At 42.2% G+C, this 17,342-nt stretch overlaps 1 protein-coding gene across 8 annotated transcripts in view; it reads right to left on the reverse strand.

Annotated features, from left to right (window-relative positions):
* L1CAM (L1 cell adhesion molecule) overlaps positions 1–17,342 on the reverse strand; it is a 113,822-nt gene that overhangs the window by 45,003 nt on the left and 51,477 nt on the right. For all 8 annotated transcript variants that reach the window (XM_078386560.1, XM_078386563.1, XM_078386566.1 and 5 more), the window contains 8 exons: positions 17,063–17,259; positions 14,664–14,786; positions 12,119–12,289; positions 9,420–9,531; positions 6,000–6,184; positions 3,023–3,154; positions 2,785–2,928; positions 688–799 (listed from right to left, as the gene is read on the reverse strand). In XM_078386560.1, coding sequence (XP_078242686.1) covers positions 688–799; positions 2,785–2,928; positions 3,023–3,154; positions 6,000–6,184; positions 9,420–9,531; positions 12,119–12,289; positions 14,664–14,786; positions 17,063–17,259 — 1,176 coding nt within the window. The remainder of the gene's footprint in view (positions 1–687; positions 800–2,784; positions 2,929–3,022; positions 3,155–5,999; positions 6,185–9,419; positions 9,532–12,118; positions 12,290–14,663; positions 14,787–17,062; positions 17,260–17,342) is intronic.

Raw genomic sequence — 17,342 nt, forward strand, 5'->3', positions numbered from 1 at the left:
GTTCTATGTCTCCACCAACGAAATGGGCGCCAGCCACCACTTCTGTCATCTTATGTATGCTCTGTAGCTATTAAAGTTCCCAACGTGTTTAAGAGGGAAAGTATGAGAAGATATCAATCTGGAAGCCCTTCAGATTGAGACAAGCACGTCTACTTGCCTGACATGCTTCAGAGTATTCCCTTCTCACTTACTTTTTTTCCCTTCACGCTTCACGCAATGGCAAGAAAGCTAGTAGAAAAGGGTTAACAAGCTGTTAGTGAGCTGAGTGGCTCTTTCTGTGAGAACTCCTCCGTAACAGTTAACAAACTGTTAAACCTTTTCTGCTACGTTGCCTTTCTCTCTGGCCAGTGTGCTCTGTCACCCTGACAGGACCCCTTTTTCAGAAGAAACACAATCAGGATTTTGCCCTCTTAATCTCTTGCATGAGCCTGAAAGTGCAAGGCTGGTGGAAAAAGAAAATTAAGATGCGCTGTCTATGCTATAAGTGCACACGTGGAAGCTATTATTGCTCATTCCCTAAGCATTAAGGCACTACAGATACGGAAGCCTTTGCCATTCACTGATGATAGCAAAGCGACATCACCCAGTGACATTCATGCCCCGTGTCCTTTGGTATACAAAAGGTGATATGCAAATGCTATCACAGCAGCCCAAGACAAATGGAACAGAAAATAACAGCAAGCTCACCATTTCACCGTGGGCCTAGGGACCCCAAACACCTCACAGTCCAGGATGGCTCTCTGGCTCTCTACCACACTGTATTCTATCCCATCTGGGGTCATGATCTGTGCTGGCAGCTCTGGAGAAAATCAAAGAGGTCAATGTATGCACAGAAGGGAGTGAGCTAAACAAATACTGTGGTTCATCTCAGCTCTAGCCCCATAGTCAGGATGCTGGTGGGGGGACGGGTGGGCTGTAAATCCGTGAAACAGCCAAAAAGGGAGAGCAAAAGAAGACATCATTTAATTCATTTAATGTTCAGCACTGTAAATTATTTGTGTAAAATGGCACTTCACTTTAATTAACTTATTTTAATGCTAAGTGCTAGTCAAAGCAAACACAAGATGATTTCAGATGGGGTTTTTACTACACCATGACCCCGCTTTATAATTGTTCATTATGGGGGCTTCATATGACATCATCCTCCATTTGTGACCTTCTCTCCTTTTTTTCCCAACTCTCCCTTGTTTTAATTCTGTTTTTCTTCTTACTTTGGAAAATCTATCAAAGAGAGGAGAGCATACCAGCCAAGTGCCTTCAGATTATTAGTTGATAACCCTTGTCAACCCTTCATATTTTCCTAATATCTCAGGCATTAAATGGGATGAAGATATGGTCAGAAATTAAAGCCCCCCCCCCAGGACTCCTCTTCTTAACCCTGAAACCCCACTCGGAGATCTTCCTCTCTCCAATGCCAGCCTAGAAGAAAAAGAGGTGTGGCACACAGTGGCATATATGGAAAGAGAAACTACAGTAGACAGCTTTCACTCCCTTCTCTGAATAGCTCTTTAGGTTATGAGAGGTGCAGAACTCTTCAAAACAGAGGAAAAGTTCCACCACCACTTTGCTTTCTGTTCCAAAAAAGAGTGGAACTTCCCAGGATCTGCATGTAAACTTCAGTTTTAAAAGCATTCTCAGGACATTGTTTCTCCACAGTCAATCCTAGCAACCCTTTAAGACTTAAGTAGGAAATCCTTCTCCTACTAGAAATCCTGTTCCAGACCTCATTTTTGTTAGTTTATTTTTTTTTTCCTGGCAATCTGAAATTCACTGAAAGCTTCTGACCAGAAACGTCTGAGTGTGGAAATGATCAACTTCAGAGGAAGTGCCATAGCGCTGAACTTTGCCTTCATGGAACAAATTCCAGAACAAAATGAATCATGCTTCCAGGAGGGGACAAAATGCAAGAAAAGGCATAGCTTTTTGTCACTGTTGTTATCAAAACAAGCTTTTTGGATGAGGGGGGAAATACCACTAACACCAGTGACAAAAATAAGGTACATTATAGGGAATGAATGATCTATTTGGAAGAGTCATTCATTAAAATGCAAAGTAAATATTCAGAGAATGAGGGAAGAATGCATGATGGAAGCCTTTGAAGGTTCTGTGTCATGTGTGAATGACGGAGGCATTGGGGCAGTGAGCCCTTCACAGGCTTGAAAGCCCAGCTTTTTAAATCTCTGAAGTGGACCAGCCCCACTCTCATCCAGAGCTTTGAACCCATTCTTTATAGCAATTAATTATTTTTGCACCAGCTAAGCTATAACTAAGGTACACTACGGTTATTCCGTATTGAGAGGAATTCTATGACATTTCACATTTTCTCTGAAACCTACATTTGAACCCATAAGCAAGTTCAAACATATTTATGAGTAATCTGGCCTTTCTCAGAAGATTACTCATAAGCATGTTGAAACTCACCCATAAGCTCAAACACAAGTTGAAGAAAAAAAATATGACATGTCCTCTCCCTAGTTATAAAATTATTTCACTCCTTATGTGGTCGCAACTGTAACTTTTAACCTTACTTTTATAGTTACTGGTTATGGCCTTGCCACTTCAGTGTGTTTTGCTTCAGATCCCAGCAGCCTGTAGCATCCCAGTCTTGTTTTCAAAGTCAAACTTTAGTTATTTTTTCATAAGAAGAAAGCACAAGAATACTTCAGAAATTTGTAACAATAAGGGTAACTGCTGAGAGGGTTACAGCCCAAACTGTAACCACTTACTTTTACAAAATAACTTTCTAAACTCCACTCTGATCTACATAGAGAAGCACATACTTACGGACAACAAAGACGTATGCATTAATCAGGATGCTGCCATGTTTGTTATGGGCCTCACACTGGATCACAGCTGTATCGTTTGGCTGCACCTCAGTGAGGATCAAAGCTCCTGGCTCCACCCTCCTTCTGGGATCCGGCATCAGTTCTGAAACACAGCAAAGAGGTGAGACATAGGAAGGGAAGTATGATGCCATCACCCCGATGGTTGACCAATGTTCCCCACTGTCCCAGTCACTTACCATCTAGTGGTTCTCCATTTATTCTCCACGAAACCTCTGGTTCAGGTTTCCCTTCAACCTCACAATCCAGACGTACAGTCGACCCTGGTGCATACATCTGGCTTACAGGCCACTTAATCCAGTATGGAGCAGCTGAAAAAAGACATCTGGGTGAAGGTGGTAACTCTTACGACTGATCTACAACCTTACTACTCATGCCACAAAGATTCTAATCCTCTTCCTCAGTTCCAGCCTACTTAGTTATGCCCACCCACAGTGTAGGAAAGTTACTTTTTTTAGATTACAGCTACAGTATACAGTGGACCCTCTACTTAAGGAATTAATCCGTATTGGAATGGTGGCTGCAAATTGAAAAGTCTGTAAGTCGAATCTCCATTGACCTACAATGCACTGAAAACCGATTAATCCCATAACCAGTGGTTTTTATTCTATTTTTATTCCATTTTGGTTTTTTTTCTGGTCTGTAAGTCGATTCTCTGGCTGCAAGTCGAATCTAAATTTTGCAGCCAGAGAAGTCTGTAACTCGAAAAGTCTGTAAGTTGAGCCGTCTGTAAGTCGAGGGTCCACTGTAACAGTACATTACTAGCCATGTTGAATGGAGGGATTCTGGAATTTGTCATCCAAAAATAATAATAAAAATTTCAAGCTGCCATTGCTTGTTACTGTTTAGTCACTTTCCCATTAAAACCTACCAATCTAAAAAGCAAAACCCTTCTTTAAGCCCTTAATGTCACCTAATGAAACAAAAACAAAGGAATTTAGGAGACAGTTTCCATTTATTTGCTTGCTTGTTTGTTCACTTGTGAGGTTCAAAACCCTTCTTTCTTCTGCTTAAGTCTGAAATACTTTGAACTTCCATATCACTGTGCTCATGTTCACTAATCTTTCCTTTCTCCTGCCTCCCATTCAATCTGTCCACTGCTGTCTCTCCACCATCACATTTTCGATTATTAGCTCTTGGGACAGGGATCTCTTTCATTCAATTAAATCCTAAATTATTGTGTAGATTTGCAAATATTGTAATAATCACCATACTCATATTGGGAACAACCCTGCCAAAACTGAGCACTTAAATAAATTTCAAAGGGGGAAATAAAGCACAATATATTTACTTTTTCCCCAATCAAATCAAAAGAGTTTTCAAGTGCTAATTCATCTGGAGTGTGCCCAGTGTGTCTAGTCAAGCTGATGTTCTGCTTATTTATATGTGGTCAGAATTTCAGTTATACCTCATTTTTCATTTTAGGCATTCACAGAATATTGATCTGTCAAAAATGTTGTGGTGGGGTGGGATCTTATCCCATCCATGTTGTCATTTTGCTTAGGAGGTTAATTTTCCATTGAGAATAAAGGTTGGCAGCAGAACTGTAATTGGAAGTGGATGTAATATTTCAAGGAGGACATTTACAATCTGTAAAACTGCAGGCACTCCTCCAGTTTTCATCTGTGAATTCATGGTTGGGATACTCGCCAAGTGCCTGGCTACTCCTTCTAAGATGGTTTGCTTTACCCCCAAGGTGATCTCCAGCAGCCAAAAAGTATTATGAATTTTTTTGGTCTGGGTTTTTATTATTGATTATTTGTGGGATAGCCTCGTTAGGAGAGCCCTGGGGGTAGCAGAATAGCTACAGCAGTGTCTCCTGTAGGCATTTAAACCCACTTCCATTCTCTGTAATCACGAGCAATACACCACTGAGCTTAATGTAAGTTAAAAAAATCCTAAGATTCATTGAGAAAACGTATTGACAGGAAAGCCTGATTCCTAATCTAAATAAGTGATCATGTGCTAGGCCAAGCCAGCCCCACTTCCAGAGAGACATTAACAGTTTGAAAGGGAGGAGAAAACTACTGTATCTCAAAGAGATAGTTTGTTATTGTTTTTTTGAGGGAGGGCAACAGAAGGTGAAGAAACTGCAAAGAAAAAAGACAAGCACAAACTGCTCTATTCTCAGACGCTCCTGTTGGACATTTGTGACAGGTTGGTGCAAAGAAACAATGTTCCAAAAGATTCTTTCAACAAAAAGCTGGCTGCTGAATTACTGGAAAGCTACTAGCCCTTATATAACACTGGGGACTAGTATTATTGAGTGCAAGACAATAAATCATTTTTTAGATAAACAAAAGTTTAGGGGGGAAAAAACCTAGGTTTCCATCCTCCAATATTTTAGGTTAGAATTCCTTGAGATGTGTTGAATTACAGTTCTCATTGTCTTCTATCACACAACTAGAAAGTTTTAAGTAGAGCAGTAATCTGTACCAAGCATTATTAGGAAGAACAATGGAGATGGATAGCAGCTCCATGCTCCTCCTGACACCTGGCCCCACCCTCACCTTCTTCTTGGAAGAGGCACATTCAGGAAGCATCAGAATGCTTGGAGTGAAGAAGAGATGTATGAGGATACATCTTGGCATGAATGGGAATTTTTCTCCCAAGGCTAAGAGCAGGTTTTGGACATGGTTTTCCCTGGGACTATAGCAGTGGAGGAAAGGGCCAAACCCCACCGGTCCACCCAGGCCATGGGAAGGAAAACCGAACAAAAAAGGCAAATCTATGTTTGACATCATATCTAGTTTAGACCTGAACTGAAATGAGATTTTTAACATACTTGGGCTAGAGCAGCCTTCATCAACTTAGAGCCATCCAGCTGTTTTGGCCTACAGCTCCCAGGATTCCTAAATATTAGCTCTGCTGGCTGGGATGGATAGGAGGTGAATATCTAGAGGTCACTGGCTTTGAGAGGGCTCAGAATTTCTCTTACAATTTTGTTTAAAACAATTTGATCCTGAAAAGCAGGCTTTTCAGCCTTGCTGAATGTCTTCCTTTGCACTACTGAAATCTAAAATAAAAAACATCTGGTTGTTTCCAACTAAGAATGTCCCCCCCCCATGCCCCCCACATCCCCAAGCTCCTCCATGCCCAAGCTTGGCTAACACTCCTTATCCTCCCAGCAGCCTAGCATTGTAATGGTGGGTATACCCTCAACATTAACAGTGTAGGTGTGGCGGACAGTGCCGTGGTCGTTGTGAGCGATGCACTGATATTCTCCATCATCATCCTCTGTCACATTTAGGATGCGAAGGGTTTTGTTCCAGTTCTCAAAGGCCACCTGAGGAGAAAGCTTCAGCTTGTTCATATGGGCCCATTCTACAGTTGGCGTAGGGCTGCAGTAGGGAGGAAAGACAGGGAAAATGTGTGGGTAAAAATTGGTGACTGACTCTACTATGGGACACCAAAAGCTACATCACAGATCCTGCCCACCAATCCCTCAACCCTTCTGGTCCATATCACTGGATGTGAGACTACAGTGTTTAACTGCTCATCAAAAAACCTTGACTAAAAACATGTTGATTGGCTTAAAAGGCAGAACATTTAATTTTTTTAAAAAACCAAAGAATTTACAAAACTACAAATGGCATTAGAAGAGGCATCTCTTCCATAAAACAGAAGGGAGAATGCCTCTTCTGTGACAATGTCTACAGTGAAATAAGTGTCCACAATCTTTTTAAAAGCTCCCAAAATGTCCGTCCTTATTTAAAATTTGTTCAGCTGAACACAAACTGAAACAGCTGCACTCTTTCCTATCAAAATCATTGAGATAATGGCTGAAATCCTGTTGTTTAGTGTAGTAAGTTGCAATTAGAGTAGGCCCATTGAGTCAGTGGGGATTTGGTGAATCAACTCTTCTGTATATTCAGTTGACTTAATGGTCCAACTCTGGTTGTGACTTACTCTGCTAAACAAAAGGATTTCAGCCATTAAGTCATAATTTACTTTCACTTCTGATTTCAATGGGACAAAATTCAACTAATTTATAGTGAGAGGCCTAACACATCTGGAAGCAAGTCCCATTCAGTCTATGGGTGTATACTTCTGAGCGTACAGACAGACACATGAATACACTGCATGGATCTCACCTACTGTGTTTCTCTCATATGCAAATGTAATCAATTGATTAATAAGATATGTAATTTGTTAAAACTCATACCAGTTTATTAACAAAGATTTCCTGAAGTCGGTGAGAGTTTTAACAGAGAACTGTCATTCCTAATAATGAATAGTTAACTCACTATGAGATTTTTGCAGTCTACACAGTAAGAGCTATAAATAAAACTTAGCTAAAAACAGACAATTCACTACAAAGATACCTGCACTCAGGTAGTCTCACTCTGACGTTTCTACTTCTATTTGCCACACACCCAGTGAATCCATTTCCATTTACCTGGGTTAAAAGAAAATCCCAACTCCCACATACCATCTAACACTCCTCTTGCTAAAATCAGTCAGAACTGTCCTATGACATGAGATAGAAAATGTCCCCTTCCCTGCTCACTCATTTCTATGGGACGGTCACCCACTGGAATGTAACCTGGCTTCCGAAAATGTCCATGGAAGTTTTGTGTGAAGCACTGCTGGGGGACTAATGAACCCCCCACTTACAGCGTCATCACACAGTCATGTTGTTCCCAACTTCTGACATGGTGTGGTGCAATGTATTTCTAGGAGACCAGAAGACATACAGGGAATAGTGGTCCAGCCGGACTCCAGTCTGTGCCCAAGATGGATCTTTTTGGCCCAGCAATAAAGCTACTATTTTTTTTTTTTTTTGGAGCTATACTGGAGCAATTCTTCAATGGGTGGAAAGGTCACTTTAAGGGAGATCACTCCTGGCAAAGCAATCAGACATGCTCCTTTCTTGCCATCTGATCAGACCCTTAGCTGATCACTTGAGGACAACAAAGTGAGGCAGCTACTTTATGTAGCTTCACAGCAAAGCCACCAACGTGCAACAAAAGAAATCTTAGTTAATTGCACAAATTTGAGCTGGTCAATATACCAATTTGCCAGGAAAAGCTGAAGGCAACAGGAAAAGTGGAGGAACAAGTATGAGACGGATTGCCTCCATAAAGGAAACAGACACAGAGACATTGTCCCTTGTGCTTCTATGCACATGCCACTCACACCAAGCTTGGCCACAACAGTTTGGAAGGAACACAAGGTTAGAAAAAGCAGAAGCAGAAGCACATATGTTACAGATGAATCACAGACTAACTGGTAAGAAAGGATGATTGAGAAACTGAACTCATTAAATGGATACCGGTAGGCTTGAAAAGAGACCCTGACTTCCCTGCCTGCAGCAAGTGAATGAGTTGAGTGAACAGGCTCTGAGCAACTAGATAGGAACCATCTGTAAGTTTTGAAAAACAGTGACAGTGCCTAAACTAAGAAAGAAACAGGCGAGTGCTGGGAACATCTGTTGAAAATAATGAGTGGGGGATTAAAGAGGAAGGCACATTTTGATGTGGTTCTCAGTTGCTCTACAGAAGTCACCGCTATGGAGGGCAAAAAAAAATGTGGATATAATACTGACTTTGAAAAATGGCAAGAACTGTGGTCTAGAAACTATAAATTAACAATAGTAACATCTTATAAAGAGAATTTATATAAAATGTTTTATAGATGGCCACCCGATAGATTAGCTAAAATGTACCCTAATAGATCAAGTAAATGCTGGAAATGTCATTAAAAACTGGAACATATTATCACCTTTGATGGATAAAGCAAAAAATTTTTTGGAAAAAAATACATATATGGCTTGTTAAAATAATAATAAAAAAAACCACATGTAGATTTTAAGCCAGTACTCTTTCTATTAGGTTTAATACCAGAAAGTGTTAATAAACAAAATGTATTTTAATACTGCATATTTTAACAGCCGCAAGGATTATATTCACACAATACTGAAATGGAATGAAAAAACGCTTACAGATCAAGAAATAATTAAAAAGATATTGGACTGCACTGAAATGGATAGACTGACACTGAAAATAAAAGGAAAGGAAGATGCACATCGAACTTGTGTTATCAACGGTTATAAGCACATTATATAGAATAAGAGTGTAATATGTATTGTAGTTGTATTAACAAATGATTATAAGCTGAACCCACGTGACACAATGTTAAATAAACATGGATGGATTTTATAAATAAGAATAATAATAAAAAGACAATTTAAAAAAGAGAAGTCGTCACTGCTATGGTAAGGTATTTATTAGCTGAATGAACCTCCACTTATTCAAACAAATTCATTCAGTATACCAGGTATATCAAGAAAGCCAGAGGCTGCAGAATTATGCACTATGTCTCAAACGCAGGGAACCTTTGGCCTGCCTGATGTTTTAGACTACAGCTGCCACACTCCCTTTCTGGTTAGCTGTATGGAGTACACCTACACAAGAGGGGATACATGGATGTGCACACGTGTACATGCACGCACGCACGCACGCACGCACACACGCACACACACACACACACACACACGCTTGCTTGCTTGCTTGCATTGCTCTGCAGCCACACCTTTTCTTGTTGGAAAAAAAGCCCTCCTTTCAAAGAACTTACAGCCCAGCCACAATGCATTCCAGGACCAGGGACTGGCCCAGCAGCGCCTCGTATGTACTGTGCTTCTCATTCGGCACAATTAGGATAGGCTTCTGGTGAGAGAAAGTGTTAGCTGTGGAAGAAATAGAAAGGAAGGGATGAGCGCGAACAGGCAGAGAGCAATGAACAGAGTTCTGAGCCCACCTCCAGATAGCAGGGATACTACAACTTGCCATGGCCCTTGCTATAAAGCTGCTGCAATGGCAGCTTCTTCCCCAAGGAGTCCAGGTTGGTTATCAACTGTGGAAGAGGCTGTAAAACTCAGCACCTAGAAAAATTGCTTTGGTCAGTGCCTGGTTAGCTCGGCCAATGGAGAATCTGTCCTTTTGCACCAGCAAGGAATCCATTTGTGGTCCCAGTGAGGTTCGTCTGGGGACAGACATCTCTATTTGCAACCCATTTAACCCAGCTCTCCCACCATTCATATGTGCTAGATTTAGTCCTCTTGTCACCTCTAACCAGGAGGGGATTATGAGAGTTGTAGCCCAACGCCTCCAAACAGTATCAGACTGGGAAAGAGCTGCTTTCATATTTCCACCCACTCGTATACTTCCCATTTCTGTGTTTTTCACAAAAAGCCAGCTAAAGTGACTATGAAGCTGTATTTTAAAAAATGTAGAGTTCAAAAATTTCTCAGAATGAATGAGGCATTTCCCCCCCATTTCACTTTTTGAAACCTAATTGTACTGGAGACGGTTTTTAAACAAACACAGAAATGTTAAAACTTCAATTCTTATCAATCCCTTTTAAGGATAAATGGATGGGCAGCCCCTCTCTCATATTTCTTGAGGGTACTTTCAGACAGGAGTGCCATGTGGAAAGGCAGAGGAGAAAAAACATAGGTGTCTTTTCACAAGTATCTGCTCTTCTGTTGCTCCCACCAATCTCCTGTTGTATTTTTTATTTGTTTTACTATAAAACTGTAAATTATCTTGAATGACTTAGTGAAATGGCAGTGTCCAAATTCAGTCAGAAGTACAAGAAATCTACCGGTTTGCAACTAGTTTATTTCCCCCCCCCTCCAGGAAAAATGCAGGTCATAACTGATTTTTAAAATTGAGAAAATGTGATATTCAAACTATGTCAATACTCCTGACATTCGATTTCAGCTTTATTCCCTCTTTTTTCAGGGTGAGCAACCTCCAGAGGTCCAAGGTCTGTCTATGCCCACTCCTGGACCTTCTAGGGCTCTACACCTGCTCCTACTCCCCCACATATTTTCCTTTGAAAATACCTTTTTATTATACTAAAAAAGCCTCCTCACGCCCTCTAATAGCTGATTTTTTAAAAATAAATTTACAAACATAGAGATGTGGGGCAGGGAGGAAATGCCTGACACTCCTCTCCCTCTCAAGGTACAAAGGAACATTTTGAGGTCATTTTTTAAAAAATAACTTACAATTGGGGGCAGGGGGTCACATTTAACCCCTAAAAGTCATGTGTGACTTGCAAAAAGCAGCTTACCCTCCACACACTTTAACACAGAGAGATGAAGATGCTGTTATTTACACCATTAGTTAGGGATTATCCTTTCCCTTTCCCCTTCCGATCTCTTCTCTCGAGTCGATACAAAATGTCTCAGAGTCCTAAAGCAATGTCATCTCCTCTATTGTTAAATTATCTCAGTTTTTTTCTTTGCGTTTCCACTCTGACTCCCATTTTTGTTCTGTATCAAACGGCAGTTCCCTTATCCTCTTATGTTTTTAATTCTTAGAGCTACACTTCTCCACTGGCTCCACTCCTCCCTGGCTATGGACCAATATGTACATTATCAGGAGTGAAGCGTGGGAAAGAGATGACTTTCCCACTACAGGAATGGCCATTGAACACTGCCTTCCTTGTTGGGTAGCAATTGGTTAAGGAGGAAGATGTCATGTTGTTGGTCTTATGGGGGAGTGTTGTCTGACCTGGCTCACAGTAAGAGATGGGGAATACTACAAGCCCCTGAATCCACAATCTGCCTGGCCAGTGTCAGGGCATTCCTGCAATTGTTATTGGGGTTTTTTAAAAGTATTTTCTACCATCTCTGCTCTGCATCTCTTCTTTGTGTCTCCAACTTCTGTCACATTATCCTTATTGTATCTAAAAGCCCTCCCAACAAAACATTCCTCTTTGTCCCAAAGAAATTCTCCACTGCCACAACATTTTCCTTAATACTCTCCTCCCTTCCATGTTCAACTTTTTGCCACACCCTATCATCTCATCTTTATCCTGCCCAGGTGCTCTTGGATAATATCAAATTAGGCCACAAAATATGAATACTGAAACATTTAAGAACATGAATAGAGGTATTGTACATATATAAGACATCAGAGATCAGGTGTGGGATGTCAAATGGCAACAGTAGGAATCAAAATACTGAATTCTGAATTGCTCACAAGATAGCCCAGGCCAAAATCTCAAGTAATGGGATCTGAGAAAATATGGATGATTTCTGTTCCTAATCTATATTTTATACATGCCTCTGTTCACACTGTAAGAGCACTCCCTTCCACAACCCAAGACACAATCACCAAAGAACTCAACCTCGCTTTAGATATGGAGGTACACCCTGGGTAGTCAGGGTGGAATTGTGGCCGATACATCTCTGGGGCAATGAGCTGTTTTCTCATGTCATAACCCTTTTGCCCTCCAAAATACAAACTGTGTGGAAAGCTTACTGGGTTTGACTTTCAGCTCAATGGGCTCCTTCTGGATGATGACTCGGGGTCCTTGGAAGTGGGCGTTGCAAATATAGTCTGGTTGGCTGTCTGTCATCTGCACATTGGCAAAATAAAGATTCCCATCTTGGCCCATGGTGACTCGTTCATCCTGAACAATGTGCTCAATTTCTACACGGAGGGAGAGGAAAGGAGAAAGAGTAGAGAGATGCCATGGGTTAGTCAATGGCTTCTTCCAACCAAGTAAGTCAACAGTGCAGAAAATAAAACATCTTCCACTCCTGCAATTCATTTAAGTCACTTCATCAGCAAGCAGGCAGGCATCGGCACATTGCAAGGGTCTGTCTCTACATCCCCCTGGATCTCAGCAATTCACAAAGGCTTGGTCCAAATTAAATTTATTAAATTGGATAAATTTGTCCATAAGGTACCACAAGTAGTTTTGGAAAAGCTTGAAAGGTTACTTTTTAAAAGTAATGTGTTCCTCTTACTCACTGCTGTTCTGCCTTTAAGGGATTTGATGACCTTGCTCATGAAAACTTTTGAAAATGATATTACTTGTTACTTCTCCATTACTTTAAAAATTAGAATTGATAAGAGTTGCATGAAAATTCCTACTTAAAATGCTTTTTAAATGTGCCAAAATGCCAGACTAGGAAGACACTGGAGCATAGATGGGTCCGAATTCATTTGGGCTCTGGCAATGAAATTTGTCAGTGCTGTGCCACATGTACTGTGCATGCACTCCCCCCACCCTCCAGACCAGCTGGGCCATTTACCTTGCATTGTGCACTGCCAGGGTCCTTCCTAAGGTAGGCATCTTCCCCATTGACTAAACCATGCATGTTACATTTTTTTAATTGCACCACTTGGATTTATGAGCAGGTGAACAGTAATTGTTCTGCTGAGCTTCAGGTTTCAGTGAGGAGGGAGAATTGGGAAATGGGGGCCGTATCTTGAGTTACAGATAATTGTGCCATGAGGGGTTACTTCTCAAGCCCCATCTCCTCACATACATAATTGTTTATTGCCTCCAAGGTGTGTTTTCTTAATGGAGGTGCAGGGCACAATGTCACTGTTCTCAACATTCACACACCCCACCTTTACAAGTGGTAACTAATGAAGTAGAGCAAGGTTAGGGGTAGACATTAAACTGAAGGAGGAATGAGGAGCACACGCTCCTCCGTGTGTTGTTGGACTACAATTCCCATAAGCTCTTCTTCTGGCGGTGCTCCAATCCTGGAAGCAGCTCAGGTTGTCTGTCCCTGCCTCCCCCAGCAGCCGACAACTCATCAGCTGTGCAGAGAGAATTCCCATCCCATCTCCCTGCCACACTGGTCAGCTGCCGAGGGAGGCATGGATGAGCAGCCAAGCTCCTGTCCAGATTGGAGTGCCCCTGGAGAAGAAGGATCTCAGCAGCACGCGACACAAGGTAAGTGATCTAGCCAGTCTAAGGTGTGAAGGGAGTGGACACACTGTACCTGTGATTTCGCACCAATGAATTTCATCATCAGAGCCTGAATTAATTCAGTCCCATCTCTACACTGAAGAATTGTATTGCTATTTCCCACCAGAGACTGAGGATAATGGGCATCCCCCCACCTCTATCCTTATTGGAAATCCAGAATTTTCTTACAAGGAAGGAAATAGTTACTTTTTCAAAAAATATAATTATAATTTAACTAATTTTGAGGAGACAATGGTAGCGTAACTGTAACTTATTACTTTTAAAGCCAAATTTGCCTACTCTGCTCAAGATTAAGTCCAGAAGAGTTTGCTGAGATCAGCTGTAACACAAATTAACCCTTGGGAAATGTGGATTATACCAAAGATATCTCTAGTCAAGCTTCCAAGAGTAACCTGTCAAGATAAGAAGCAGGTCATCAATGAGATGGCCATTCTCTGTGTTGTTTTCTCGCAAGGGTTTCCTCCAGTAACCAAGGGTGGATCAAGACAGTTTCCTGCCTGAGGGAGGAAATGCAAAGATAGTGGTCACCCACTCTTAATAAATGGCAGTTAAATTGCACTTTAGAACTGGCAGGATGACAGCATCCCTCCATCACACAGATATGTTTTGAAGAGGAGAGAAAGCACACATGGTTTGGTTCTCTGAGAGAGAGGAATGGCAAGGGATGAAGTTGGGAGGGATAGCCAGGGAGCTGTCACTACTGCCCCCACCCAGAAATTGCTGCCTGAGGCTGGTGCACCACTATGCCTAATGACAGCACCAACCCTATAACTAGCAGACCACAGGGTCTGAACCCAGAAAGGTTAGTTCCAAACAAAAACATCACGCTTAATGGACTGAGCTGCATTGTGCTGTGCAAAAAGTTTATAGCTTCTTGTGATTAGCTGACAGCTACATTATCAGACCATCTATCAGTATGCTCTATTTATATTCTGACCGGTTTAATTAGATTGGGAGCATATACATGCCGGACATTCCCATTAACTATCCTCTGCCAACAATCCAAGTTCTCCTAGCATCCTATCCAAGCATCCAAAAGGACTTTCAAAAGAGAAGGGGCAATCAAACGTAACTCACTACTATTGAGCCAGTAGATTTTGGGGGGAACAGCGCTGGTAGGTGGGTTGCAGGGTAAAACTGTATGAGTCCCTTCCTCAGCTGTAATGGGTGCCACCATCTCCTTTGGCCACTGAGGGACGCCTGAAAAGCAAGAAAGGAAGATATCAGTGAGGGAACACCCAAGGATAGGACAGGACTAAATTTGTTTGTTTGTTCATTCATTCATTTGTTCATTTTAAAAGAAATGCAAAGCCACTTGACTGGATCTAAATGATGTATGTTGTTCTCCAGGAGCAACAAAGTGTTGGAGAAAAATAACTTCTGATCTAATGTATCACTCTCTGAAAGACTTTGAACTGTAAAAAAAAGGCAATCCTCCTTGGCTTAATAGTATCAGGGCATGAGGGGTGAATAATAATGGGGCCATTATTGCATTAATGCTGAAAATCAGCTCCTGAAACAAGTCCGTGCCCAGTTCTTTATGTTCTGTTTTTTTGGGGAGTCTGAAATGCAGTATGATCATTACAGCATTTTTGCAAAATATTCAATGTACAGATGTTTTCTTTCTAAATGCTTGATCCACAACCTCTCCCCTCCCCCCACAACCTCTCCTATATAGCATCAGGAGATAGTTGACCCCAAGATAGTTTGGTCCTGGAGAAAAAGAACAAGATGATGCTCCCTCTCCACTCCACATACAGTAGCCTAGGAGGCTAACAGTTGATGGCATGGCATCCTTCACCACTCCTGAGGTGGCAAGCTCCTTCTGGGGGCTTTGGACGGCAATCTGTCACATACCCTCTTGCCCTCCAACACAGGAGAAACCTGGGGAGTGCCAAGGGAACAGATGGCCGAGGTTGCCTTTGCTGCCCCCAGCATCTGGTCCCTACCTGACGCTAGAGCCAGCCCTTCAAGAAGGAGGAGGTCAGAACATTTTTATGTTTGTTTTTCCCATTGACTAAACCATGTGGGTTACATGCACTACTTGGATTTATGAGCAGATGAACAGCAATTGCTCTGCTGAGCTTCAGGTTTCAGTGAGGAAGGAGAATTGGGGAATGGGGGGGGCGGTATCTTGAGTTACAGATAATTGTGCCATGAGGGGTTGCTTCTTAAGCCCCATCTCCACACATACATAATTGTTTATTGCCTCCAAGGTGTGTTTTGTTAACGGAGGTGCAGGGCAGAATGTCACTGTTCTCACCAACACCTTCACAAGTGGCAACTAATGAAGTAGAGCAAGGTTAGGGGTAGACATTAAACTGAAGGAGGAATGAGGAGCACATGCTCTTCCCTGTGTTTTTGGACTACAATTCCATAAGCTCTCACTACTGGCAATCCTGGTTATTAGGATGGGTAGGAGTTGCAGCATGTGAACAGCACTGGGTGACCGCAGGTTCCCAATGGCTGAATTAAAGGGAGTGGAGTGGGTTTACCTCTTCCTCTGCTCTCTGTGGCTTGTGTAAGATAAATAGGCAATTTATGACTGACGTGAGCTTTGAAGCCAGGACTTCCTTGCTCTTAGCTTACTCTTGAAGCCACGGTACCAGTGAATAAAGTCATAATAATAAGCGGGAAAGGACTGGGATTTCTTTGGGGAAATTTAGCTGGAATAAAAATGAAAAGGAGGATCGCATTTTTTAATATGAAAGGGGACATTGCTAACAGATTGTAAAATACCACACCCTTTAAAGAAAATTCCTTTCTGGTACCAGCTTTCTTTGGTGCTTACAGTTAAGATCAATACTGAGTCCCCTCTTCCATCCTCCTGTCCCTCATCCCCACTCACCCCCATCCCAATCTTTCATTTTATTTTTATTTATTTATTTGCTCTACTCTATACTTGGCAGGCGTGGGGAGGGGGAGACCAAGCCAGAGAAAAAGAGTAAGGGGGGAGGGGCCCATGGAGGTGCTGATGGAGAGGACGGGCAATTACATCACCCAACACCGTGAAACCATGGCAACTGTTTCCGTGGAAACAGGAGCAACCGGCTGCACTCCGGGGAGTCCGGGCAGGTAAAAGGGGGGAAAGTGCCAAGGATAAGACATTTATTGCAAAGGGGGAGGGGAGAAATTTATTACCCAAATACTGTAATGGGTGTGGGTGTGCATGCATCCCTCTGTGTGTGTGTGTGTGTGTGTGTGTGTGTGTGTGTGTGTGCACGCGCGTGCATGCACACACACACATACGTATGTACATGCTGAGCTGCAGTCATATGGCTAGCAATAAGCTGCATCAGCAAAGATTGAGCAAGAAATATTTATCTATCTATCTATCTCTGTGTGTGTGTGTGTGTGTGTGTGTGTGTGTGTGCAGGGGAGAAGAGACAGAGCTGAAGTGGGGAGTGAGGACTGGTGGGGCATTTCTACATTCAAGGGCAATGTATTAGGAGACTAGGGGACATTTGTCAACTTACTTTCAACCACGATGTTGCTTTCCGAGCTCATGGCCGTGCCCAGGGAGTTCTTGGCATAGCACCGATACCTCCCTTTGAACCTGGATGCCACGTTCCCATTGTTTGTGGTGATGACCAGAGTCCCTGAGTCTTGTTGCTGGATCACCCCTGGCACCTTGCGTGGATCCAACATGTCTCCATTTTTGGTCCAGTAGTACCTGCCAAAGGGAGAATGCACAACAGGGTAAAAAGAGCAAACGTTTTGGAACGAAGCTGAGAAGGAAATTTGCCTTCTGTGAGC

The sequence above is a fragment of the Pogona vitticeps genome, chromosome 2 (assembly GCF_051106095.1).
Source record: "Pogona vitticeps strain Pit_001003342236 chromosome 2, PviZW2.1, whole genome shotgun sequence".
NCBI classification, from domain to species: domain Eukaryota; kingdom Metazoa; phylum Chordata; class Lepidosauria; order Squamata; family Agamidae; genus Pogona; species Pogona vitticeps.